Genomic DNA, 27542 nt, shown 5'->3' on the forward strand with positions numbered 1-27542 from the left:
GGCGGAGCAGTTGCCGTACCAGGCGGTGATACAGCCCGACAGGATGCTCTCGATTGTGGATCAGTAGAAGTTTGTGAGTGCTTTTGATGACAAGCCGAATTTCTTCAGCCTCCTGAGGTTGAAGAGGCGCTGCTGCGCCTTCTTCACAATGCTGTCTGTGTGGGTGGACCAATTCAGTTTGTCTGTGATGTGTACGCCGAGGAACTTAAAACTTACTACCCTCTCCACTACTGTTCCATCGATGTGGATAGGGGGGTGCCTCTGCTGTTTCCTGAAGTCCACAATCATCTCCTTAGTTTTGTTGACGTTGAGTGTGAGGTTATTTTCCTGACACCACACTCCGAGGGCCCTCACCTCCTCCCTGTAGTCCGTCTCGTCGTTGTTGGTAATCAAGCCTACCAAATCAAATCAAATCAAATCAAATTTTATTTGTCACATACACATGGTTAGCAGATGTTAATGCGAGTGTAGCGAAATGCTTGTGCTTCTAGTTCCGACAATGCAGTAATAACGAGCAAGTAATCTAACTAACAATTCCAAAAAAACTACTGTCTTATGCACAGTGTAAGGGGATAAAGAATATGTACATAAGGATATATGAATGAGTGATGGTACAGAGCAGCATATGCAAGATACAGTAGATGGTATCGAGTACAGTATATACATATGAGATGAGTATGTAAACCAAGTGGCATAGTTAAAGTGGCTAGTGATACATGTATTACATAAGGATGCAGTCGATGATATAGAGTACAGTATCAACGTATGCATATGAGATGAACAATGTAGGGTAAGTAACATTATATGAGGTAGCATTGTTTAAAGTGGCTAGTGATATATTTACATCATTTCCCATCAATTCCCATGATTAAAGTGGCTGGAGTAGAGTCAGTGTCATTGACAGTGTGTTGGCAGTAGCCACTCAATGTTAGTGGTGGCTGTTTAACAGTCTGATGGCCTTGAGATAGAAGCTGTTTTTCAGTCTCTCGGTCCCAGCTTTGATGCACCTGTACTGACCTCGCCTTCTGGATGACAGCGGGGTGAACAGGCAGTGGCTCGGGTGGTTGATGTCCTTGATGATCTTTATGGCCTTCCTGTAGCATCGGGTGGTGTAGGTGTCCTGGAGGGCAGGTAGTTTGCCCCCGGTGATGTGTTGTGCAGACCTCACTACCCTCTGGAGAGCCTTACGGTTGAGGGCGGTGCAGTTGCCATACCAGGCGGTGATACAGCCCGCCAGGATGCTCTCGATTGTGCATCTGTAGAAGTTTGTGAGTGCTTTTGGTGACAAGCCGAATTTCTTCAGCCTCCTGAGGTTGAAGAGGCGCTGCTGCGCCTTCCTCACGATGCTGTCTGTGTGAGTGGACCAATTCAGTTTGTCTGTGATGTGTATGCCGAGGAACTTAAAACTTGCTACCCTCTCCACTACTGTTCCATCGATGTGGATGGGGGTGTTCCCTCTGCTGTTTCCTGAAGTCCACAATCATCTCCTTAGTTTTGTTGACGTTGAGTGTGAGGTTATTTTCCTGACACCACACTCCGAGGGCCCTCACCTCCTCCCTGTAGGCCGTCTCGTCGTTGTTGGTAATCAAGCCTACCACTGTTGTGTCGTCCGCAAACTTGATGATTGAGTTGGGCGTGCATGGCCACGCAGTCGTGGGTGAACAGGGAGTACAGGAGAGGGCTCAGAACGCACCCTTGTGGGGCCCCAGTGTTGAGGATCAGCGGGGAGGAGATGTTGTTGCCTACCCTCACCACCTGGGGGCGGCCCGTCAGGAAGTCCAGTACCCAGTTGCACAGGGCGGGGTCGAGACCCAGGGTCTCGAGCTTGATGACGTGCTTGGAGGGCACTATGGTGTTAAATGCCGAGCTGTAGTCGATGAACAGCATTCTCACATAGGTATTCCTCTTGTCCAGATGTCCAGTGTGGTTGAGATTGCATCGTCTGTGGACCTATTTGGGCGGTAAGCAAATTGGAGTGGGTCTAGGGTGTCGGGTAGGGTGGAGCTGATATGGTCCTTGACTAGTCTCTCAAAGCACTTCATGATGACGGATGTGAGTGCTACGGGCGGTAGTCATTTAGCTCAGTTACCTTAGCTTTCTTGGGAACAGGAACAATGGTGGCCCTCTTGAAGCATGTGGGAACAACAGACTGGGATAGAGATTGATTGAATATGTCCGTAAACACACCAGTAGATTGGCAACGTTGTCCTCTGTCACCTCCTCTGTCACAGCTCAAACTAATCATTAGTGATCCTTTGATGTGGTACAAGTTGATAATAAAGACTGTCCATAGTGTCCAGAGAAGGTGGGTAACTTCTTAACCAGAGATGAGGCTGAGAGTGGTCAAAATTGTTTTAAAGGTTCATTAGAGTTACCAGCCTCAGAAATCGGCAAAATACTGCACCTCAGATTGCAGCCCAATCACCAGACCTCAACACAATTGAGATGGTTTGGGATGAGTTGAGTGAAGGAGTGAAGGACCGCAGAGTGAAGGAAAAGCAGCCAACAAGTGCTCAGCATATGTGCAAACTCCTTCAAGACTGTTGGAAAAGCATTCCTCTTGAAGCTGGTTGAGAGAATGCCAAGAGTGTGCAAAGGTGTCATCAAGGCAAAGGGTGGCTACTTTGAAGAATCTAAAATGTATTTAGATTTTTAAAATACTTTTTTGGTTACTATATGATTCCATATGTGTTATTTCATAGTTTTGATGTCTTCACTATTATTCTACAATGTAGAAAATAGTAAAAAATTAAAAAATAATAAAAAGAACAACCCTTGAATGGGTAGGTGTGTCCAAACTTTTGACTGGTACTGTATGTTTCAGTAAGATTAGATTTTTAAAATGTATTGCAATGGTTATCAACTGTATTGCAGGGATGCAATGTAAGTCGCAGAAAATTGAGGTGGTGGTGGCAGCTGCAGAGAGGTATTTGTGTGTGCGAGACATGATGTCAGAAGAGTTACAGGGTGTGTTCAGTGATGGTGTCCCATCCTTTCAGTCTGTTGGCCTGAGGTAGGACCAGATAGATTTAAATAGTGGAGAATGTCTTTTTTTTGTTTGTTTTTAAGCAAAGTATAAGGGCGTTATACTCCAGTCCAGTAGGTGGCGGTAAATGCAACATGTATTGGATACCCGTCGCCGTTAAACCTCGTCGAAGAAGAAATAGGTGCTGGCTGCAAGCGGTGGAATACCCAGCCGGTAACCGTCCAGCAGTGTGAAAATTCAGTCCATCCTTCGACTTTGACAGATGAATAACGGACAATAACGTTAAGATTAGTTTTGAAGTTGGTTAGCTAAGCGGTTTTTTTTTGTCTTGTATTTGAAAAATACAAATACAAATATATATATATAAATATATATACTACGGACCAGGCCCTGAGTAATATCGGATGTGGTGAGTCCTGCATACTTATATCGCCAATGTTAACTACTGTAGATGGCTACTGAAAGGTCGAGTTCTCCCCCCATAAGTTGCTTTAACTAGCTACTTGCTAACAACTTTAGCCTAAATTGACATCGAGAAAATATCGACACATGTTCTACTTGATAGATAACAACGGACAGCCCATTTTTATTATTATCTGTATAACAAACTGGGTTAATAACGTCCCGAAGGAGACGATAACTAACGTTAGCTAATTAGTTAGCTCTAACTCTTTTACTGTAACGTCGTTTTGCATAAGCTAACGGGTTCAGTCAAGCTAACCAGCTAGTCAGCTAGTCAGCTAACCACCTAGTCAGCTAGTCACCTAGTCAGCTAGTCAGCTAACCACCTAGTCAGCTAGTCACCTAGTCAGCTAACCACCTAGTCAGCTAACCACCTAGTCAGCTAGTCAGCTAACCACCTAGTCAGCTAACCACCTAGTCAGCTAGCCACCTAGTCAGCTAGTCAGCTAGCCACCTAGTCAGCTAGCCACCTAGTCAGCTAGCCACCTAGTCAGCTAGTCAGCTAACCACCTAGTCAGCTAACCACCTAGTCAGCTAGTCAGCTAACCACCTAGTCAGCTAGTCAGCTAACCACCTAGTCAGCTAGCCACCTAGTCAGCTAGTCAGCTAACCACCTAGTCAGCTAGTCAGCTAACCACCTAGTCAGCTAGCCACCTAGTCAGCTAGCCACCTAGTCAGCTAGTCAGCTAGTCAGCTAGCCACCTAGTCAGCTAGTCAGCTAACCACCTAGTCAGCTAGCCACCTAGTCAGCTAGTCAGCTAGTCAGCTAGCCACCTAGTCAGCTAGTCAGCTAACCACCTAGTCAGCTAGTCAGCTAACCACCTAGTCAGCTAGCCACCTAGTCAGCTAGCCACCTAGTCAGCTAGTCAGCTAGTCAGCTAGCCACCTAGTCAGCTAGTCAGCTAACCACCTAGTCAGCTAGCCACCTAGTCAGCTAGTCAGCTAACCACCTAGTCAGCTAGTCAGCTAACCACCTAGTCAGCTAGCCACCTAGTCAGCTAGCCACCTAGTCAGCTAGTCAGCTAGTCATTTAGCCACCTAGTCAGCTAGTCAGCTAACCACCTAGTCAGCTAGCCACCTAGTCAGCTAGTCAGCTAACCACCTAGTCAGCCAGCCACCTAGCATGCTTGGCTAGTTGAACTGCGTCCTCGGCTTTTGTTAAGATCATGGATCCAGGAGCAGCGTTAGCTAAACTACCCATGTCATTAATAACGCTTGTAAACCAACCCAAAGCAACGACAAAAAAGGAGGGGGAACATTTTAACAAGTGTCCCATGTGCACGGAGAATATGTTGTACTCATGCAGAAGAGAATCCATTTCCACTTTCTTGCTACGACAAGAGATCTGACCCCCCCCAGGCCTCTCTTCCTCTGCCCCCGGGCCTCTCTTCCTCTGCACCCCCGGGCCTCTTCCTCTGCACCCCCGGGCCTCTTTTCCTCTGCACCCCGGGCCTCTCTTCCTCTGCACCCCCCATGCCCCTCTGCACCCCCAGGCCTCTCTTCCTCTGCACCCCCCGGGCCTCTCTTCCTCTGCACCCCCAGGCCTCTCTTCCTCTGCACCCCCCCGGGCCTCTCTTCCTCTGCACCCCCGGGCCTCTCTCCCTCCGCACCCCCAGGCCTCTCTTCCTCTGCACCCGAGAAAAGCGGCCCACTTGGGCCTTTGTGATTTGCCAACCACCCCCTCCCCCAACACTCATTCGCTTCAATTCTCCCAAGAATGCTGACCCCCCCCCCCACCTAACCCCAATATGTGGCAGAGCAGTTCCATATCATTCACTTGGCTTGTGAGCCATCTATTCCAGCATGCTATTGTTTGTATTATTTGTGGGAGCATGTAGGAAAAAAAGTAAATAAAAAGTAATAATAAACAGTAGCACAATAAGAATAACGAGGCTATATACTGTGGGGGCACCAGTACAGAGTCAATGTGGAGGCTATATACTGGGGGTACTGGTACAGAGTCAATGTGGAGGCTATATACTGGGGGCACCGGTACAGAGTCAATGTGGAGGCTATATACTGGGGGTACCGGTACAGAGTCAATGTGGAGGCTATATACAGGGGGGGGGTACCAGTACAGAGTCAATGTGGAGGCTATATACAGGGGGGGTACCGGTACAGAGTCAATGTGGAGGCTATATACAGGGTGTACTGGTACAGAGTCAATGTGGAGGCTATATACAGGGTGTACTGGTACAGAGTCAATGTGGAGGCTATATACAGGGGGTACTGGTACAATGTGGAGGCTATATACAGGGGGTACCGGTACAGAGTCAATGTGGAGGCTATATACAGGGGGTACCGGTACAGAGTCGGTGTGCAGGGGTACAGGTTAGTTGAAGTAATCTGTACATGTAGGTGGGGGTGAAGTGACTATGCACAGGTAATAAACAGAGTAGCAGCATTGTATAAGAGGAGGGGGGGGGGTCAATGTAAATTGTCCGGTGGCGGTTTTTATGACTTGTTCAGTAGTCTAATGGCTTTGGAGTAGAAGCTGTTGAGGAGCCTTTTGGTCCTAGACTTGGTGCTCCGGTACAGCTTGCTGTGTGGTAGCAGAGAAAACAGTCTATAACTTGGGTGACTGGAGTCTCTGACTCTGCCCATTATACAGGTCCTGGATTAAAAGTCCCAAAGTTACACCTAATATTTCTATTGTATTAGTTATTCCATAAAACCGATCAGAATTTCAAAGAATGCCAAAGTCGTGCCAGAATTGTTTCTTGCGGGGTGTGACGTAATATGGACCCGCCTATTTAATATACCGTAAACTCTAACAGAAATGCAGGGTCATTTAAAAACCCTGGAAAAGTCATGGAGTTTGATGTTTTTTCCCCAGGCCTGGAAAAGTTCTGGAAAATGATAAAAGTAATTGAAAGTCATTTAATTTCTGTTTAATGTAATTTATTTAAGGCAGTTTTAAAATATTTGATCAATAAAGTTTTTAAAAAATCAACATATCAGCCAGGATTGGGATGACACTTCAACGTGTCTGTGTGTTTTTAAAGGCATCACCTGTGAAAGTCCTGAAGACTATTTGTGGGCTTCAGCTGAATAAAATGATTTGTAGCCTACCATAGCCATTTGATCTTTGATATATTGAATGAGCTAATTATTTAAAAAGGTATGTATTTGGTTGCAATGTTATACATCAAAGGTGGTCAACCATCCTCCAGGAGGGGTAATGGGTGGTCCACCATCCTCTGGGAGGGATAATGGGTGGTCCACCATCCTCTGGGAGGGAGAATGGGTGGTCCACCATCCTCTGGGAGAGATAATGGGTGTGCAGGCTTTTATTCCAGTACCCCTCTAACAAACCACATTTTAAGAAATTAGCTGCTCAAACGTTCCTTGATAAACAGGCTCTGATGTGTTTGAGCAGGGCTTGAACAAAAGCCTGCACACCCAGTAGCTCTCCAGACTGAGGGTTGACCACATGCGTTTAAAACAGTTGCCTAACAGCCTCCCAGTAGCGATACCACGTGGGATCAGAGAACAGCCTCCCAGTGGCGATACCACGTGGGATCAGAGAACAGCCTCCCAGTAGCGATACCACGTGGGATCAGAGAACAGCCTCTCAGTGGCGATACCACATGGGATCAGAGAACAGCCTCTCAGTGGCGATACCACATGGGATCAGAGAACAGCCTCTCAGTGGCGATACCACATGGGATCAGAGAACAGCCTCCCAGTGGCGATACCACGTGGGATCAGAGAACAGCCTCCCGGTGGCGATACCACATGGGATCAGAGAACAGCCTCCCAGTGGCGATACCCACATGGGATCAGAGAACAGCCTCCCAGTGGCGATACCACATGGGATCAGAGAACAGCCTCCCAGTGGCGATACCACATGGGATCAGAGAACAGCCGCCCGGTGGCGATACCACATGGGATCAGAGAACAGCCTCCCGGTGGCGATACCACATGGGATCAGAGAACAGCCTCCCGGTGGCGATACCACATGGGATCAGAGAACAGCCTCCCGGTGGCGATACCACATTACGCTGACTTGTTTTATACGTAGAATTATTGGTCATGGAAATTTGGTTAAAAGTCATGGGGTAATCAATGGACATACTGCACATTGGTCGACTGTAATCAATGGACATACTTGCACATTGGTCGACTGTAATCAATTGGCGGCTACAGAAAGGTGCGTCAGGTAGCCTAGTGGTTAAGAGCGTTGTGTCGGGAGCCGAAAGGTTGCTGGTTTGACTCCCCGAGCCTGCTAGGTGAAAAATCGGTCGATGTGCCCTTGAGCAAGGCACTTAACCCTAATTTGCTCCCTTAAATCTCTCTGGATGAGCGTCTGCTAAATGTCTAAAATGAGAACTGATTGCACGGAATCCACAGATGCTCTGTAGTCCAATGCAGCAGCAGGTAGGAGTTCAGGTTCTCCATCACTGTGATGGATTTCCGTCACATGGATTCTGGAGAGGTCGTTTTTGAGATATCCTTTTAAACATATCCTATATCTGCTACATTTGTTACATTTATTTTTTTCATAATTTTTTTAAGGAAGTTAGGTGGTTGCCTCAGCGACGCCTCTCCAACAGCACCCTGGAGAGATGCGCTAGGATGGATGGACAAGCAAAATACACTGAACAGAAATATAAAAGCAACATTTAGATGCTGGTTTCACGAGCTGAAATAAAAGATCCCAGGAATGTTACATGTGCACAAGCTTATTTCGCTCAAATTTTGTGCACACAGGTACACCTTGTGCTGGGGACAATAAAAGGCCACTCTAAAATGTGCAGTTTTGTCTCACAACACAATGCCACAGATGTCTCAAGTTTTGAGGGAGTGTGTAATTGGCATGTTGACTGCAGGAATGTCCACCAGATCTGTTGTCAGATAATTTAATGTTAATTTCTCTACCATAAGCCACCTCCAATGACGTTTTATAGAATTTATCAGTAGGTTCAACCGGCCTCACAACCGCAGACCACGTGTAACCACGCCAGCCCAGGACCTCCATTTGGCAGGTTACGCTGCGGGTTGGGGGGTAGGGAGGAGTATTTCTGTGTAACAAAGCCCTTTTGTGGGGAAAACTCATTCTGTTCGGCTGGAACTGGTTGCCCATTGGGTCGGCCTGGCCTCCAAGTGGGTGGGCCTATGCCCACCTACGGCTGCGCTCCTGCCCAATCATGTGAAATCCATAGATTAGGGCCTAATCTGATTTCCAACAATCTTAAATTGTTGTTTTTTGCCACATTTTCTTCTGTCCCAGACAGGGTGAATTCCCATGAACTTGGGCTAGGATCAGTATGTTGGTACTGGCGTAGTTTGAGCGGGTCAAGGATGCACGAACGGCTGTTCCGTTCTCCAGACCCGGTCGGGCTGTTCCGTTCTCCAGACCCGGTCGGGCTGTTCCGTTCTCCAGACCCGGTCGGGCTGTTCCGTTCTCCAGACCCGGTCGGGCTGTTCCGTTCTCCAGACCCGGTCGGGCTGTTCCGTTCTCCAGACCCGGTCGGGCTGTTCCGTTCTCCAGACCCCTGTTGGATGTCCCAAATGTTGGTTGGGGGCTGAGAGTCTTCTGTTCTTTTAAACATATATTTTTCCATATAGACACACCCTATGTTTGAATAAAATCAACTATATGTTGGCTACTGAGCTTGTCTGATGCTTTAAGCCCTGCAATTTTTAAAAATTAAGACACAAATTACTAAAGAGAGAGCCTGAGATCAATATAACCTAACCAGACGAAATCAAACCTGTTCCCCACAGATTCTGCCCTTTATGCTCCTGAAGTTGCCAGTAACGGGCTACACCAGCGGTCTAGCAACCTTTCCATTTGGAGTGCCAAGTTATCCGACCATTTCTACTGACCCTGTGTGCCAGTTATGTCATGTGGTTAATCAAAATTCTATCTAAATGAAAATTGATACAAATCTAACAGTAACTTCTATTGCCAATATGTAAACACAGCCAACATAAAGCCAACAAATAAAAACATTGCAGCCTGCAGGTAGAAAATATCCTGATTTTAAAAATAAATATCCTATAAATCACATTGGCTATCCATGGCCTGTCTGGAAGGAACTTGAAGTATTGTATCAACTATTAAATTGGGTCTGGCCTGAAGCTAGCACGAGCAAACTTGCAACATTACATAAAATATTCTGGGCCCTTAGCGTTTCCTGCCCCGGTGAGCTCCAGACAGACACAGCTGTAGTCTATAAGAAGTAATCAGGTAGGGGTTTTATAACATTTCCACCTGATCAGAGCATCAAATCCCCCCCCCCTTTCATGCTGAGTGGTTATTGAAAGGGAGAGGGCTGAAATGTGTTTTCTAATAGGCTGAAATGTGTTTTCTAATAGGTTACGTTGACGAACTAGTGTCATTCTCAATGGATGTAAAAATAATAATAACAGACTTCGTTTACTTGCTTTTTGAGGCCGAAGAGAGAGGAGATATTTTGAGAAGCTCCACAGTGATGGGGAGTTAAGACATCCCCAAAGGGGCACATTTTATAGGCCTACATTTGCACACAGACAGGCCAGGTAGCCTAGTTCTATCTGTAGGCAGGTGCGTGTCCTTACTCAACATTGACGCTCCAAACAAAAGACAATGAATAAATTGTAAACAGAATTAAATAAACCTAAACGTATTTCTCACAACTGTAGCCTAGGTTGTCTGCAAACAACGTGTCCACTGTTACAATGACAACTGTAAAAACTTGAATAATCATATATTGAATGCATTAACAGAAATTACTATAACCAAACAAACCTTGTAGATTTGAAATTATGGTAATTAATGGTAAATGTACTACTGGTGTGCCATCCCCGCAGCCTCCACAATGGATTAGTCCACTCAGACAGGACTCTATAATGGATTAGTCCACTCAGACAGGACTCTATAATGGATTAGTCCACTCAGACAGGACTCTACAATGAATTAGTCCACTGAGACAGGCCTCTACAATGGATTAGTCCACTCAGACAGGCCTCTACAATGGATTAGTCCACTCAGACAGGCCTCTACAATGAATTAGTCCACTGAGACAGGCCTCTACAATGGATTAGTCCACTCAGACAGGCCTCTACAATGGATTAGTCCACTCAGACAGGCCTCTACAATGGATTAGTCCACTCAGACAGACCTCTATAATGGATTAGTCCACTCAGGCAGGCCTCTATAATGGATTAGTCCACTCAGGCAGGCCTCTATAATGGATTAGTCCACTCCGACAAGCCTCTATAATGGATCAGTCCACTCAGACAGGTGTGCCATATTTGTTTTATACAGTGCATTTGGAAAGTATTTAGACCCCTTGACTTTTTCCACATTTTGTTACGCTACAGCCTTATTCTAAAATGCATTAAATAGTTTTTTCCCCCCCTCCTCAATCTACACACAATACCCCGTAACATCACAATACCCCATAACATCAATGCAGAAACAAGTTTTTAGACATTTTAAAACAGATCATATTTACATAAGTATTCAGACCCTTTACTCAGTACTTTGTTGAAGCACCTTTGGGTAGCGATTACAGCCTCAAGTCTTCTTAGGTATGATGCTACAAGCTTGGCACACCTGTATTTGGGGAGTTTCTCACATTCTTCTCTGTAGATCCTCTCAAGCTCTGTCAGGTTGGATGGGGAGCGTCACGTCACAGCTATTTTGAGGTCTCCAGAGATGTTCGATCGGGTTCAAGTCCGTGCTCTGGCTGGGCCACTCAAGGACATTCAGAGACTTGTCCTAAAGCCACTCCTGCGTTGTCTTAGCTGTGTGCTTAGGGTCGTTGTCCTTTTGGAAGGAGAACCTTCGTCCCAATCTGAGGTCCTGAGCGCTCTGGAGCAGGTTTTCATCAAGGATCTCTCTGTACTTTGCTCTGTTCATCTTTCCCTCGATCCTGACTAGTCTCCCAGTCCCTGCCGCTGAAAAACATCCCCACAGCATGATGCTGCCACCACCATGCTTCACCGTAGGGATGGTGCCAGGTTTCCTCCAGACGTGATGCTTTGGTGTCAATCTTGGTTTCATCAGACCAGAGAATCTTGTTCTTCTGAGAGTCTTTAGGTGCCTTTTGGCAAACTCCGTGTGGGCTGAATGTGCCTTTTTACTGAGGAATGGTTTCCGTCTGGCCACTCTACCATAAACACCTGATTGGTGGAGTGCTGCAGAGATAGTTGTCCTGGTTGGGTCTCCCATCTCCACAGAGGAACTCTAGAGCTCTGTCAGAGACTGTTGGGTTCTTGGTTACCTCCCTCACCAAGGCCCTTTTCCCCGATTGGTCAGTTTGGCCAGTCTGCCAACTCTTGGTGGTTCCAAACTTCTTCCATTTAAGAATGATTAACCCACTGTTCCTAGGCCATCATTGTAAATAAGAATTTGTTCTTAACTGACTTGCCTAGTTAAGTAACAAATAATAATAATAATAAATCAAAAATTCAGGCTCATGGCAAAGGGTTTAAATACTTATGTAAATAATGTATTTCTGTTTTATTATAAAAACATATTTTTACTGCTTTTGCTTTGTCATTATGGGGTATGTAGATTAATAAATGTTCCTCAATCTATTTTTTAGAATAATAAGTAACGTAACAAAAAAGGGGGAGGAGTCTGAATACTTTCCACTGTATGTACAGTTCAATACAAAACCAAACTACATTTAAAAACAAAAAGCTTTCAAGTATTTTTACATTCCACGTAGGAATATCACAAACTAGACAGAGCAGGGCAATGCTGGCTACCAACCTAGAGCCACACAGGAATATCACAAACTAGACAGAGCAGGGCAATGCTGGCTACCAACCCAGAGCCACACAGGAATATCACAAACTAGACAGAGCAGGGCAATGCTGGCTACCAACCCAGAGCCACACAGGAATATCACAAACTAGACAGAGCAGGGCAATGCTGGCTACCAACCCAGAGCCACACAGGAATATCACAAACTAGACAGAGCAGGGCAATGCTGGCTACCAACCCAGAGCCACACAGGAATATCACAAACTAGACAGAGCAGGGCAATGCTGGCTACCAACCCAGAGCCACACAGGAATATCACAAACTAGACAGAGCAGGGCAATGCTGGCTACCAACCCAGAGCCACACAGGAATATCACAAACTAGACAGAGCAGGGCAATGCTGGCTACCAACCCAGAGCCACACAGGAATATCACAAACTAGACAGAGCAGGGCAATGCTGGCTACCAACCCAGAGCCACACAGGAATATCACAAACTAGACAGAGCAGGGCAATGCTGGCTACCAACCCAGAGCCACACAGGAATATCACAAACTAGACAGAGCAGGGCAATGCTGGCTACCAACCCAGAGCCACACAGGAATATCACAAACTAGACAGAGCAGGGCAATGCTGGCTACCAACCCAGAGCCACACAGGAATATCACAAACTAGACAGAGCAGGGCAATGCTGGCTACCAACCCAGAGCCACACAGGAATATCACAAACTAGACAGAGCAGGGCAATGCTGGCTACCAACCCAGAGCCACACAGGAATATCACAAACTAGACAGAGCAGGGCAATGCTGGCTACCAACCCAGAGCCAAAGGAATATCACAAACTAGACAGAGCAGGGCAATGCTGGCTACCAACCCAGAGCCACACAGGAATATCACAAACTAGACAGAGCAGGGCAATGCTGGCTACCAACCCAGAGCCACGTAGGAATATCACAAACTAGACAGAGCAGGGCAATGCTGGCTACCAACCCAGAGCCTCACAGGAATATCACAAACTAGACAGAGCAGGGCAATGCTGGCTACCAACCCAGAGCCACACAGGAATATCACAAACTAGACAGAGCAGGGCAATGCTGGCTACCAACCCAGAGCCACACAGGAATATCACAAACTAGACAGAGCAGGGCAATGCCGGCTACCAACCCAGAGCCACACAGGAATATCACAAACTAGACAGAGCAGGGCAATGCTGGCTCCCATCTGCAAGACCCAGAGCCACACAGGAATATCACAAACTCCAGACAGAGCAGGGCAATGTCATGTTTTGCGCATATCCTATGTGCCAGAGCCACACCAGGAATATGACCTGCATATCTGCAGTTATAAAAATAAAGTCTAAATGGGATTTACAAATGCTGGCTTCCACCTGCATTGCTTGCTGTTTGGGGTTTTAGGCTGGGTTTCTGTACAGCACTATGAGATATCAGCTGATTACGAAGGGCTTTATAAATACATTTGATTTGAGATTTGAAAAGGTGTTTCTTTGTTGAAAGTGATTTCATGTTTTACAGATCATGCGAATATCCTATGTGTTCACAATACATTTGGCATGATATTTTTCCCTAAGGCGTTCTATTTTGATATCCCCCAAAATGCATATCTAGCTAGTGGTATAAAAATAAAGTCTAAATGCAATTTAGCCTAGTGGTTACAGCGTTGGGACTTCTAACCAGCAGGTAGCCTTGCTGGTTTGCAGGGCCTTTTAGGCTGGGCCAGTAATACAAGTAGCCTAGTGGTTAGAGCAGGTATATCATGGTTAGACCTGGGCATTGCTAGCTGTGGTTAGGGGTTTTAGTGGTTAGGGTTTCTGTAACAGCAGGTACTAGTGGAGATATCAGCTGAGTGGTTAAGCAAGGGCTTTATAAATACATTTGATTTGGTTGGTGGGTGATTTGGAAAAGCGTGTTAGCCTTGGTTGAATTGGGTGATTTAGCCAGTGGTTTTACAGATCAGTGGTTAGAGCGTTGAGCCAGAAACCAAAATAGCCAATGGTTAGAGCGTTGGGCGACAGGTAGCCTACAGCGTTTGGCATGATGGTTGAGCGTTCCCATAGTGGTTAGAGCGTTCTATTGGTTGAGCGTATGGGCGGCAAAGTGGAAGCAATTTTGTAGCCTAGTGGTTAGAGCAGGCGACTTGTAGCCTAGTGGTTAGAGCGTTGAGCCAGTAACCAGCAGGTAGCCTAGTGGTTAGCGTTGGGCGACAGGTAGCCTAGTGGTTAGAGTGTTGGGCCAGCAGGTAGCCTAGTGGTTATAGGTTGGGTGGCAGGTAGCCTAGTGGTTAGAGCGTTGGGCAGCAGGTAGCCTAGTGGTTAGAGCGTTGGGCAGCAGGTAGCCTAGTGGTTGGTTGGGCGACAGGTAGCAGCGTTGGGTGACTTAGCCTAGTGGTTAGAGCGTTGGGCCAGTAACCAGCAGGTAGCCTAGTGGTTAGAGCGTTGGGCGACAGGTAGCCTAGTGGTTAGAGTGTTGGGCGACAGGTAGCCTAGCAGCGTTGGGTGGCAGGTAGCCTAGTGGTTAGAGCGTTGGGCAGCAGGTAGCCTAGTGGTTAGAGCGTTGGGCGGCAGGTAGCCTAGTGGTTAGAGCGTTGGGCGACAGGTAGCCTAGTGGTTAGAGCGTTGGGTGACAGGTAGCCTAGTGGTTAGAGCGTTGGGGTAACCAGCAGGTAGCCTAGTGGTTAGAGCGTTGGGCGGCAGGTAGCCTAGTGGTTAGAGCGTTGGGCGACTTGTAGCCTAGTGGTTGTGGGCCATAACCCTAGTGGTTAGAGCGTTGGGCCAGAAACCAGCAGGTAGCCTAGTGGTTAGAGCGTTGGGCAGTAAGCAGCAGGTAGCCTAGTGGTTAGAGCGTTGGGCGACAGGTAGCCTAGTGGTTAGAGCGTTGGGGTGACAGGTAGCCTAGTGGTTAGAGCGTTGGGCGGCAGGTAGCCTAGTGGTTAGAGCGTTGGGTGGCAGGTAGCCTAGTGGTTAGAGCGTTGGGCGGACAGGTAGCCTAGTGGGTTAGAGCATTGGGCGACTTGTAGCCTAGTGGTTAGAGCGTTGGGCGACTTGTAGCCTAGTGGTTAGAGCGTTGAGCCAGTAACCAGCAGGTAGCCTAGTGGTTAGAGCGTTGGGCGACAGGTAGCCTAGTGGTTAGAGTGTTGGGCGGCAGGTAGCCTAGTGGTTAGCGTTAGGTAGCCTAGTGGTTAGAGCGTTGGGCGGCAGGTAGCCTAGTGGTTAGAGCGTTGGGCGGCAGGTAGCCTAGTGGTTGCGTTGGGCGGCAGGTAGCCTAGTGGTTAGAGCGTTGGGCGGCAGGTAGCCTAGTGGTTAGAGCGTTGGGCGACAGGTAGCCTAGTGGTTAGAGCGTTGGGTGACTTGTAGCCTAGTGGTTAGAGCGTTGAGCCAGTAACCAGCAGGTAGCCTAGTGGTTAGAGCGTTGGGCGACAGGTAGCCTAGTGGTTAGAGCGTTGGGCGGCAGGTAGCCTAGTGGTTAGAGCGTTGGGCGACTTGTAGCCTAGTGGTTAGAGCGTTGGGCCAGTAACCAGCAGGTAGCCTAGTGGTTAGAGCGTTGGGCGACAGGTATCCTAGTGGTTAGAGCATTGGGCGACTTGTAGCCTAGTGGTTAGAGCGTTGGGCCAGTAAGCAGCAGGTAGCCTAGTGGTTAGAGCGTTGGGCGACAGGTAGCCTAGTGGTTAGAGCGTTGGGTGACAGGTAGCCTAGTGGTTAGAGCATTGGGCAGCAGGTAGCCTAGTGGTTAGAGCGTTGGGTGGCAGGTAGCCTAGTGGTTAGAGCGTTGGACGACAGGTAGCCTAGTGGTTAGAGCATTGGGCTTGTAGCCTAGTGGTTAGAGCTTGTAGCCTAGTGGTTAGAGCGTTGAGCCAGTAACCAGCAGGTAGCCTAGTGGTTAGAGCGTTGGGCGACAGGTAGCCAAGTGGTTAGAGTGTTGGGGTGCAGGTAGCCTAGTGGTTAGAGCGTTGGGCGGCAGGTAGCCTAGTGGTTAGAGCGTTGGGCGGCAGGTAGCCAGTGGTTAGAGCGTTGGGCGGCAGGTAGCCTAGTGGTTAGAGCGTTGGGCGGCAGGTAGCCTAGTGGTTAGAGCGTTGGGCGGCAGGTAGCCTAGTGGTTAGAGCGTTGGGGGCAGGTAGCCTAGTGGTTAGAGCGTTGGGCGGCAGGTAGCCTAGTGGTTAGAGCGTTGGGCGACTTGTAGCCAGTGGTTAGAGCGTTGAGCCCAGCAGGTAGCCTAGTGGTTAGAGTGTTGGGCGACAGGTAGCCTAGTGGTTAGAGTGTTGGGCGGCAGGTAGCCTAGTGGTTAGAGCGTTGGGCGACAGGTAGCCTAGTGGTTAGAGCGTTGGGCGACAGGTAGCCTAGTGGTTAGAGCGTTGGGCGACAGGTAGCCTAGTGGTTAGAGCGTTGGGCGGCAGGTAGCCTAGTGGTTAGAGCGTTGGGCGACAGGTAGCCTAGTGGTTAGAGCGTTGGGCGGCAGGTAGCCAGTGGTTAGAGCGTTGGGCGACTTGTAGCCTAGTGGTTAGAGCGTTGGGCCAGTAACCAGCAGGTAGCCTAGTGGTTAGAGCGTTGGGCGACAGGTAGCCTAGTGGTTAGAGCGTTGGGCGACTTGTAGCCAGGTAGCCTAGTGGTTAGAGCGTTGGGCCAGTAACCAGCAGGTAGCCTAGTGGTTAGAGCGTTGGGCGACAGGTAGCCTAGTGGTTAGAGCGTTGGGCGACTTGTAGCCCAGTGGTTAGAGCGTTGGGCCAGTAACCAGCAGGTAGCCTAGTGGTTAGAGCGTTGGGCGGCAGGTAGCCTAGTGGTTAGAGCGTTGGGCGACTTGTAGCCTAGTGGTTAGAGCGTTGGGCCAGTAACCAGCAGGTAGCCTAGTGGTTAGAGCGTTGGGCGACAGGTAGCCTAGTGGTTAGAGCGTTGGGCGACTTGTAGCCTAGTGGTTAGAGCGTTGGGCCAGTAACCAGCAGGTAGCCTAGTGGTTAGAGCGTTGGGCGACAGGTAGCCTAGTGGTTAGAGCGTTGGGCGGCAGGTAGCCTAGTGGTTAGAGCGTTGGGCGACAGGTAGCCTAGTGGTTAGAGCGTTGGGCGACTTGTAGCCTAGTGGTTAGAGCGTTGGGCCAGTAACCGAAAGGTTGCTGGATTGAGACCCCAAGCTGACAAGGTAAAAATCTGTCGTTATGTCCCTGAACAAGGCAGTTAACCCAACGTTCCCCGGTAGGCTGTCATTGTAAATGAGAATTTGTTCTTAACTGACTTGCCTAGTTAAATAAAGGTTATATATCTCAGCAAAAAAATAAACTTCCCTTTTTCAGGACCCCGTCTTTCAAAGATAATTGGTTAAAATCCAAATAACTTCACAGATCTCCATCGTAAAGGGTTTAAACACTGTTTGCCATGCTTGTTCAATGAACCATAGACAATTAATGAACATGCACCTGTGGAACGGTCGTTAGCTTCTTAGGGCTGAAATCCTGCTAACGGGATCGATATGACAACAGCCAGTGAAAGTGCAGGGTGCCAAATTCAAAACAGAAATGTCATAATTATAATTCCTCAAACATACAAGTATATTATACCATTTTAAAGGTTATCTTGTTGTTAATCCCACCACAGTGTCCGATTTCAAATAGGCTTTACAGCGAAAGCACCACAAACGATTGTTAGGTCAGAGCCAAGTCCCAAAAACACACACAGCCATTTTTCCAGCCAAAGAGAGGAGTCACAAAAATCAGAAATAGAGAGAGAATTAATCACTAACCTTTGATGATCTTCATCAGAATGCACTCCCGGGAATCCCAGCTCCACAATAAATGTTTTTGTTCGATAATGTCCATAATTTATGTCCAAATAGCTACTTTAGTTAGTGCGTTTGGTAAACAAATCAAAGCTCACAAAGCGCGTTCACTAGTTGCAGACGAAATGTCAAAAAGTTCCACTACAGCTCGTAGAAACTTGTCAAACGATGTATAGAATCAATCTTTAGGATGTTTTTAAAATAAATCTAATAATATTCCAACCGGAGAATTCCTTTGTCTTCAGAAAAGCTAAGGAACGGGAGATACCTCTCATGTGACTGCTGGCAGTCCTCTGACCCATTCCCCTCTCATTCAGCCCCCCTTCATAGTAGAAGCCTCAAACAAATTTCAAAAGACTGTTGACATCTAGTGGAAGCCTTAGGAAGTGCAACATGACCAATATCCCACTATCTTCGATAGGGGCTGAGTTGAAAATCGACCAACCTCAGATTTCCCACTTCCTGGTTGGATTTTTTTCTCAGGTTTTTCCCATATGAGTTCTGTTACACTTACGGACATCATTCAAACTGTTTTAGAAACTTCAGAGTGTTTTCTATCCAATACTACTAATAATATGCATATATTAGCATCTGGGACTGAGGAGCAGGCAGTTTACTCTTGGCACCTCTGGGCATCTTTTGATCCAAGCTACTCAATACTGCCCCTGCAGCCATAAGAAGTTAAGACACTACAGCTTACAGACTGTAGGCAATTAAGGTCAGTTATGAAAACTAAGGACACTAAAGAGGCCTTTCTACTGACTCTGAAAAACACAAATAAAGATGCCCAGAGTCCTTGCCCTTCTGCATGAACGTGCCTTAGGCATGCTGCAAGGAGGCATGAGGACTGCAGATGTGGCCAGGGCAATACATTGCAATGTCCGTTCTGTGAGACGCCTAAGACAGCGCTGTGGCAGACCACGTGTAACAACACCTGCACATCCAAACATCACACCTGCGGGACAGGTACAGGATGGCAACAACAACTGCCCGAGTTACACCAGGAACGCACAATCCCTCCATCACTGCTCAGACTGTCCGCAATAGCCTGAGAGAGGCTGGACTGAGGGCTTGTAGGCCTGTTGTAAGACAGGTTTTCACCAGACATCGCCGGCAACAACGTCGCCTATGGGCACAAACCTACCGCTGCTGGAACAGACAGGACTGGCAAAAAGTGTTCTTCACTGACGAGTCGCGGTTTTGTCTCACATGGGGTGATGGTCGGATTTGCATTTATCGTCGAAGGAATGAGCGTTACACCGAGGCCTGTACTCTGGAGCGGGATCGATTTGGAGGTGGAGGGTCCGTCATGGTCTGGGGCGGCGTGCCACAGCATCATCGGACTGAGCTTGATGTCATTGCAGGCAATCTCAACGCTGTGCGTTACAGGGAAGACATCCTCCTCACACATGTGGTACCCTTCCTGCAGGCTCTTCCTGACATGACCCTCCAGCATTACAATGCCACCAGCCATACTGCTCGTTCTGTGCGTGATTTCCTGCAAGCAGGAATGTCAGTGTTCTGCCATGGCCAGCAAAGAGCCCGGATCTCAATCCCATTGAGCAGGTCTGGGACCTGTTGGATCAGAGGGTGAGGGCTAGGGCCATCCCCCCCCCAGAAATGTCTGGGAACTTGCAGGTGCCTTTGTGGAAGAGTGGCGTAACATCTCACAGCAAGAACTGGCAAATCTGGTGCAGTCCATGAGGAGATGCACTGTAGTACTTAATGCAGCTGGTGGCCACACCAGATACTGACTGTTACTTTTGATTTTGACCCCACCCTTTGTTCAGGGACACATTATTCCATTTCTGTTAGTCACATGTCCATGGAACTTGTTCAGTTTGTCAGTTGTTGAATCTTGTTATGTTCATACAAATATTTACACATGTTAAGTTTGCTGAAAAAAAACAGTTGACAGTGAGAGGTCATTTCTATTTTTGTTGCGATATATCTTTTGTATCTCTTTGAGATGTTTAGTCAGTGTCCATGGTAACCATATACTCTTTCTGTCCTACATGCCTTAAACTACCGTAAACCCCTTACCGAAGGAAAAATCCCTAGGATCCCTGATAGCACGGACAGATTTCAATCTATCCTAGCCAATGAGGGGCAGATTTGGAGAGCGCACATATAATATCACATTTCAAATGTCTCTTACTTTTCATTTTGATTTGTTTATTTCACATTTTTATCCTTTTCACTTTGACAATGTAAACAAACATATGTTTCCCATGCCAATAAAGCCCATTGAATTGAGAGCTTGTGGAGGCAGAGATACGGTATATAATGACTAGATGGTTTCGGGCCCTAACAGTGGGATTTGTCCGAAGTGCGACAAGGCAGCGTATCGCTGTTTACCCGTGTGTGTGGACAGAGGTTTGATGGAAGTGGATCATCTCGCTTCGCGTCTTCCTCTCTGGCTGAGGCCACCCCTTCCGCCAGAGATATTCGAGGAAAGAGTATCTACCTCTGCCATTTTGGTTTTTGTTCCCGTCTTGTGCTCGCAAATACAGGAACGCGAATACACAGGACTCGACCAGCTAAACGACATAGTGACTCGACATTATAGTCCGAAACCTTTTCACCCCATTTTTTATTTATTTCTGTCAGCAGAACAATCATCGTTATTGACGTTTACACACAAGAGAGGAGCGGTTTGCACAGAGAAGGGACAGAGAAGGATTATTGGTAAGCCAGGCAAATCAATGGACACTAGGTGCGAAATAACTAGTTACAATAGCTACTCCAGTAATGTGCATACTGTTATTTCTGCTCGATTATTCATTGTAGGCGCTTAGTCATAGCCTAGATATTGCATTCGGGGTTATTTAAAAACATCTATGTTTGCTACCTATGCTCGAGCTATATACCACTCAGCGGCTCTGTTTTAGCTGAAGGTAACAGCACAACCGTACCGTCGGTTCCGCTCTCTGAGTGCCGACGTTAGGCCCCAGTCCAGCAGCGCTGGTCTCCCTACACGGACCGAGCGCAGGGAGGGAGGCAGTCTGGTGATGGCACGTTTTGTTGTTGTTCCTGTTCCGACCGTATTCAACAGTGATCCACTTGCCAAAATGACTTTATGTGATTAGTTAGTCAGCTGCACACGGCCTACTAATAATAGCTTTGGCCTCTTGGTGCTGTTGCTGGACATTTTTGACGTCCCTTTTTTGTTCACCAAAACGACAGACTAAGTTGGTGTGTTATCTAGTTCTGTAGACTGGTTCGGTGGGCCCCAGTGCTGACTGTCAACCAGTCAATATATTTTTTTTTTTTGGGGGGTCATTCACTCGAAATAACGTGGAGTGTTATAGCCAACAGAACACATGTTATGATATTTATTTTTGTTTCGGTATTGGACTTTGCTGTATCATTGTGGTATTTTTCGAATTTTTATTTTTATTGATGGGCAATTATTATTATTATTTTTTACCATGATATGAGTTACTTTGTACCCACATATGACACTTGACGCTCTCTCTTGCCTCAGTTTGTCCCGTGTACATTTAGCCATTGCAGAAGATCAGTCGTTGTTTCTTGTCGCTATGCGCTTGCTAGTTAGAACAGGCAGCTGCAGTGGATGCGGCATTTCCGCCTCTCTTGTTGGCTGGTTGTCATGAATCTAGAAGTTACGGTCTGTTCCCACACTGTCCCGGAAACACCGCTGTCCTATCTTGGTGGGAGTCTTAGTTGATTGCTATTTACCGGTAGATTCGTACAACGTTAAAGACCTATAGCTGTTGTGTGCTATCTCAACCCGTTTTCTAATGATGTTTTAATTCTGTCGCAACGTTTTATAAATAACCGACTGTGATTTGCTTTTGTGAACAGAGACTATTTTCCATATATTCTGTTTCTTTTTGTCGCGTGATGGCTGTCATCAATAACCAGACGTGCTCGAGTTAAATGGCTGTTGTTGTATGCGGCCTAGACGAGAGCCCCCCCACCCCCCCCCCACCACGAGGTTCTGTTAAGCGTTGCACCACTACAGTTCACTGCAGTAAAGTTTTACTGAATCAGCATTTTTTTAGTGTTTAGGCAGCGATGGGGGGGCCGGGGCCTTACACATAATTAACAATACCAGTGGAGTTTGTGTGCGGCGACTTCCTTACTGTATAATTAAGCGTTAAGGCTTGTGTTTAGGGCTGTTCTTTCGCGAGACGCAGCAAGGAGTGCCTGGATACAGCCCTTAGCCGTGGTATATTGGCCATATACCACACACCCTCAGGGGCTCCCGAGTGGCACAGCAGTGCACTGCATCTCAGTGCTTGAGGCGTCACAACAGAAACCCTGGTTCGAATCCGGCTGTGATTGGGAATCCCACAGGGCGGCGCACAATTGGCCGGCGGTAGGCCGTCATTGTAAATAAGAAATTGTTCTTAACTGACTTGCCTATTTAAAGGTTAAATAAAGATTTAAATAAATACACCACAAACCACCGAGGTGCCTTAATGCTATTATGAACTGGTTACCAAAGTCATTATGGTGGCAGGTAGTCTAGTGGTTAGAGTGTTGGACTAGTAACCAGAAGGTTGCAAGATCGAATCCCCGAGCTGACAAGGTAAAAATATGTTAGTGATAATGCCCTCGAAGCGGTGTTATATTGGCACGGTTTGCCGTCCCTCGACTTCATATCGGGCCTAAAACCTGAAAGGGCACTTAAATATGCCACGGCTGTCAGCCAGTCAGCCAGTCAGCATTCAGGGCTCGAACCACCTAGTTTATAATACACAACACCACTGGGTGAGAGATGGGGTGAGCCTTCCTTATGGTATAATACCACTAGAGATGGGGTGGGCGTTCCTTATAGTATAATACCACTAGAGATGGGGTGGGCCTTCCTTATAGTATAATACCACTAGAGATGGGGTGGGCCTTCCTTATAGTATAATACCACTAGAGATGGTATAATACCAGTAGAGATGGGGTGAGCCTTCCTTATAGTATACTACCACTAGAGATGGTATACTACCAGTAGAGATGGGGTGAGCCTTCCTTATAGTATAATACCACTAGAGATGGTATAATACCAGTAGAGATGGGGTGAGCCTTCCTTATAGTATAACACCACTAGAGATGGGGTGGGCCTTCCTTATGGTATAACACCACTAGAGATGGGGTGGGCCTTCCTTATAGTATAATACCACGAGAGATGGGGTGGGCCTTCCTTATAGTATAATACCACTAGAGATGGGGTGGGCCTTCCTTATAGTATAATACCACTAGAGATGGTATAATACCAGTAGAGATGGGGTGAGCCTTCCTTATAGTATACTACCACTAGAGATGGTATAATACCACTAGAGATGGGGTGGGCCTTCCTTATAGTATAATACCACTAGAGATGGGGTGGGCCTTCCTTATGGTATAATACCACTAGAGATGGGGTGGGCCTTCCTTATGGTATACTACCACTAGAGATGGGGTGGGCCTTCCTTATAGTATAATACCAGTAGAGATGGGGTGAGCCTTCCTTATAGTATAATACCACTACAGATGGGGTGGGCCTTCTTTATAGTATAATACCAGTAGAGATGGTATAATACCAGTAGAGATGGGGTGAGCCTTCCTTATGGTATAATACCACTAGAGATGGGGTGGGCGTTCCTTATAGTATAATACCAGTAGAGATGGGGTGGGCCTTCCTTATAGTATAATACCAGTAGAGATGGGGTGGGCCTTCCTTATAGTATAATACCAGTAGAGATGGTATAATACCACTAGAGATGGGGTGGGCCTTCCTTATGGTATAATACCACTAGAGATGGGGTGGGCCTTCCTTATAGTATAATACCAGTAGAGATGGGGTGAGCCTTCCTTATAGTATAATACCACTAGAGATGGGGTGGGCCTTCCTTATGGAATAATACCAGTAGAGATGGGGGGAGCCTTCCTTATAGTATAATACCACTAGAGATGGGGTGGGCCTTCCTTATGGTATAACACCACTAGAGATGGGGTGGGCCTTCCTTATAGTATAATACCACTAGAGATGGGGTGGGCCTTCCTTATAGTATAATACCACTAGAGATGGGGTGGGCCTTCCTATATAGTATAATACCACTAGAGATGGTATAATACCAGTAGAGATGGGGTGAGCCTTCCTTATAGTATAACACCACTAGAGATGGGGTGGGCCTTCTTTATAGTATAATACCACTAGAGATGGGGTGGGCCTTCCTTATAGTATAATACCACTAGAGATGGGGTGGGCCTTCCTTATGGTATAATACCACTAGAGATGGGTGGGCCTTCCTTATAGTATACTACCACTAGAGATGGGGTCGGCCTTCCTTATAGTATAATACCAGTAGAGATGGGGTGAGCCTTCCTTATAGTATAATACCACTAGAGATGGGGTGGGCCTTCTTTATAGTATAATACCAGTAGAGATGGTATAATACCAGTAGAGATGGGGTGAGCCTTCCTTATGGTATAATACCACTAGAGATGGGGTGAGCCTTCCTTATGGTATAATACCACTAGAGATGGGGTGGGCCTTCCTTATAGTATAATACCAGTAGAGATGGTATAATACCACTAGAGATGGGGTGGGCCTTCCTTATGGTATAATACCACTAGAGATGGGATGGGCCTTCCTTATGGTATAATACCACTAGAGATGGGGTGGGCCTTCCTTATGGTATAATACCACTAGAGATGGGATGGGCCTTCCTTATGGTATAATACCACTAGAGATGGGGTGGGCCTTCCTTATACTATAATACCACTAGAGATGGGGTGGGCCTTCCTTATAGTATAATACCAGTAGAGATGGGGTGAGCCTTCCTTATGGTATAACACCACTAGAGATGGGGTGGGCCTTCCTTATAGTATAATACCACTAGAGATGGGGTGGGCCTTCCTTATAGTATAATGCCAGTAGAGATGGTATAATACCACTAGAGATGGGGTGGGCCTTCCTTATGGTATAATACCACTAGAGATGGGGTGGGCCTTCCTTATGGTATAATACCACTAGAGATGGGGTGGGCCTTCCTTATACTATAATACATAATACCAGTATGTTGTCTGTCTCTGAATGAAACAGATGATACCTCTTCATATCTGTTACCAGTAGAGCTCTGTATAGTATAATACCACTAGAGATGGGGTGAGCCTTCCTTATAGTATAATACCACTAGAGATGGGGTGGGCGTTCCTTATAGTATAATACCACTAGAGATTGGGTGAGCCTTCCTTATAGTATAATACCACTAGAGATGGGGTGGGCGTTCCTTATAGTATAATACCACTAGAGATGGTATAATACCACTAGAGATGGGGTGGGCCTTCCTTATGGTATAATACCACTAGAGATGGGGTGAGCCTTCCTTATGGTATAATACCACTAGAGATGGTATAATACCACTAGAGATGGGGTGGGCCTTCCTTATAGTATAATACTACTAGAGATGGGGTGAGCCTTCCTTATGGTATAATACCACTAGAGATGGGGTGGGCCTTCCTTATAGGGGAGACACCCTGGACCCAAACTGTTACAGACCTATATCCATCCTGCCCTGCCTATCTAAGGCCTTCGAAAGCCAAGTCAACAAACAGGTCACTGACCATCTCGAATCCCACCGTACCTTCTCCGCTGTGCAATCTGGTTTCCGAGCCGGTCACGGGTGCACCTCAGCCACACTCAAGGTACTAAACGATATCCTAACCGCCATCGATAAAAGACAGTACTGTGCAGCCGTCTTCATTGACCTTGCCAAGGCTTTCGACACTGTCAATCACCATATTCTTATCGTCAGACTCAGTAGCCTCGGTTTTTCGGATGACTGCCTTGCCTGGTTCACCAATTACTTTGCAGACAGAGTTCAGTGTGTCAAATCGGAGGGCATGCTGTCCGGTCCTCTGGCAGTCTCTATGGGGGTGCCACAGGGTTCATTCTCGGGCCGACTCTTTTCTCTGTATATATCAATGATGTTGCTCTTGCTGCGGGCGATTCCCTGATCCACCTCTACGCAGACGACACCATTCTATATACTTTCGGCCCGTCATTGGACACTGTACTATCTAACCTCCAAACAAGCTTCAATGCCATACAACACTCCTTCCGTGGCCTCCAACTGCTCTTAAACGCTAGTAAAACCAAATGCATGCTTTTCAACCGATCGCTGCCTGCACCCGCATGCCCGACTAGCATCACCACCCTGGATGGTTCCGACCTTGAATATGTGGACATCTATAAATACCTAGGTGTCTGGCTAGTCTGCAAACTCTCCTTCCAGACTCATATCAAACATCTCCAATCGAAAATCAAATCAAGAGTCGGCTTTCTATTCCGCAACAAAGCCTCCTTCACTCACGCCGCCAAGCTTACCCTAGTAAAACTGACTATCCTACCGATCCTCGACTTCGGCGATGTCATCTACAAAATGGCTTCCAACACTCTACTCAGCAAACTGGATGCAGTCTATCACAGTGCCATCCGTTTTGTCACTAAAACACCTTATACCACCCACCACTGCGACCTGTATGCTCTGGTCGGCTGGCCCTCGTTACATATTCGCCGCCAGACCCACTGGCTCCAGGTCATCTACAAGTCCATGCTAGGTAAAGCTCCGCCTTATCTCAGTTCACTGGTCACGATGGCAACAAGCACGCGCTCCAGCAGGTGTATCTCACTGATCATCCCTAAAGCCAACACCTCATTTGGCCGCCTTTCGTTCCAGTACTCTGCTGCCTGTGACTGGAAGGAATTGCAAAAATCGCTGAAGTTGGAGACTTTTATCTCCCTCACCAACTTCAAACATCAGCTATCTGAGCATCTAACCGATCGCTGCTGCTGTACATAGTCTATTGGTAAATAGCCCACCCATTTTCCCCTACCTCATCCCCATACTGTTTTTATTTATTTACTTTTCTGCTCTTTTGCACACCAATATCTCTACCTGTACATGACCATCTGATCATTTATCACTCCAGTGTTAATCTGCAAAATTGTAACTATTCGTCTACCTCCTCATGCCTTTTGCACACATTGTATATAGACTCCCCCTTTGTTTTCTACTGTGTTATTGACTTGTTAATTGTTTATTCCATGTGTAACTCTGTGTTGTCTGCTCACACTGCTATGCTTTATCTTGGCCAGGTCGCAGTTGCAAATGAGAACTTGTTCTCAACTAGCCTACCTGGTTAAATAAAGGTGAAATAAAAATAAATAAAATAAAATAGTATAATACCACTAGAGATGGGGTGGGCGTTCCTTATGGTATAATACCACTAGAGATGGGGTGGGCCTTCCTTATAGTATAATACCACTAGAGATGGTATAACACCACTAGAGATGGGGTGAGCCTTCCTTATAGTATAATACCACTAGAGATGGGGTGGGCCTTCCTTATGGTATAATACCACTAGAGATGGGGTGAGCCTTCCTTATAGTATAATACCACTAGAGATGGGGTGGGCCTTCCTTATGGTATAATACCACTAGAGATGGGGTGGGCCTTCCTTATACTATAATACATAATACCAGTATGTTGTCTGTCTCTGAATGAAACAGATGATACCTCTTCATATCTGTTACCAGTAGAGCTCTGCTGCCCGACCCCGACGGGCCCCGACGTTATTCATCCGGATAGGGTCTGTTTGTTCCATCA

General features: G+C 46.9%; 2 protein-coding genes across 4 annotated transcripts in view; one reads left to right on the forward strand and one right to left on the reverse strand.

Moving 5' to 3' along the window:
* The first annotated feature begins 3176 nt into the window (after positions 1–3176).
* LOC112238663 (ubiquitin-like modifier-activating enzyme 1) overlaps positions 3177–27542 on the forward strand; it is a 77980-nt gene continuing 53614 nt past the window's right edge. Inside the window, exon 1 of one of the 3 annotated variants that reach the window (XM_042316417.1) lies at positions 3177–3395. The gene's annotated coding sequence lies outside the window, so the exon portion shown is untranslated. Of the gene's footprint in view, positions 3396–20392; positions 20617–27542 lie in introns of those variants that run through there. The other 2 variants (XM_042316416.1, XM_042316418.1) reach the window with 2 other exon arrangements.
* On the reverse strand, positions 4780–27516 carry LOC121845315 (octapeptide-repeat protein T2-like). The gene is made up of 3 exons (XM_042316422.1): positions 27470–27516; positions 8763–8946; positions 4780–5076 (listed from the first exon to the last, which is right to left on the reverse strand). Exons 1-3 carry the CDS (start codon positions 27514–27516, stop codon positions 4780–4782), a joined length of 528 nt encoding a protein of 175 aa, XP_042172356.1.

Source organism: Oncorhynchus tshawytscha, unplaced genomic scaffold, assembly GCF_018296145.1.
Source record: "Oncorhynchus tshawytscha isolate Ot180627B unplaced genomic scaffold, Otsh_v2.0 Un_contig_1394_pilon_pilon, whole genome shotgun sequence".
NCBI lineage: Eukaryota > Metazoa > Chordata > Actinopteri > Salmoniformes > Salmonidae > Oncorhynchus > Oncorhynchus tshawytscha.

Coding starts and splice junctions, on each gene's coding strand:
- LOC121845315 (XM_042316422.1), bottom strand. CDS start 27,516: ATGAATAACGTCGGGGCCCGTCGGGGTCGGGCAGCAGAGCTCTACTG. Junction 8,947..27,469: donor CGGGCAGCAGAGCTCTACTG/GTAACAGATATG, acceptor GACATCCAACAG/GGGTCTGGAGAACGGAACAG. Junction 5,077..8,762: donor GTCTGGAGAACGGAACAGCC/GTTCGTGCATCC, acceptor TCTCGGGTGCAG/AGGAAGAGAGGCCTGGGGGT.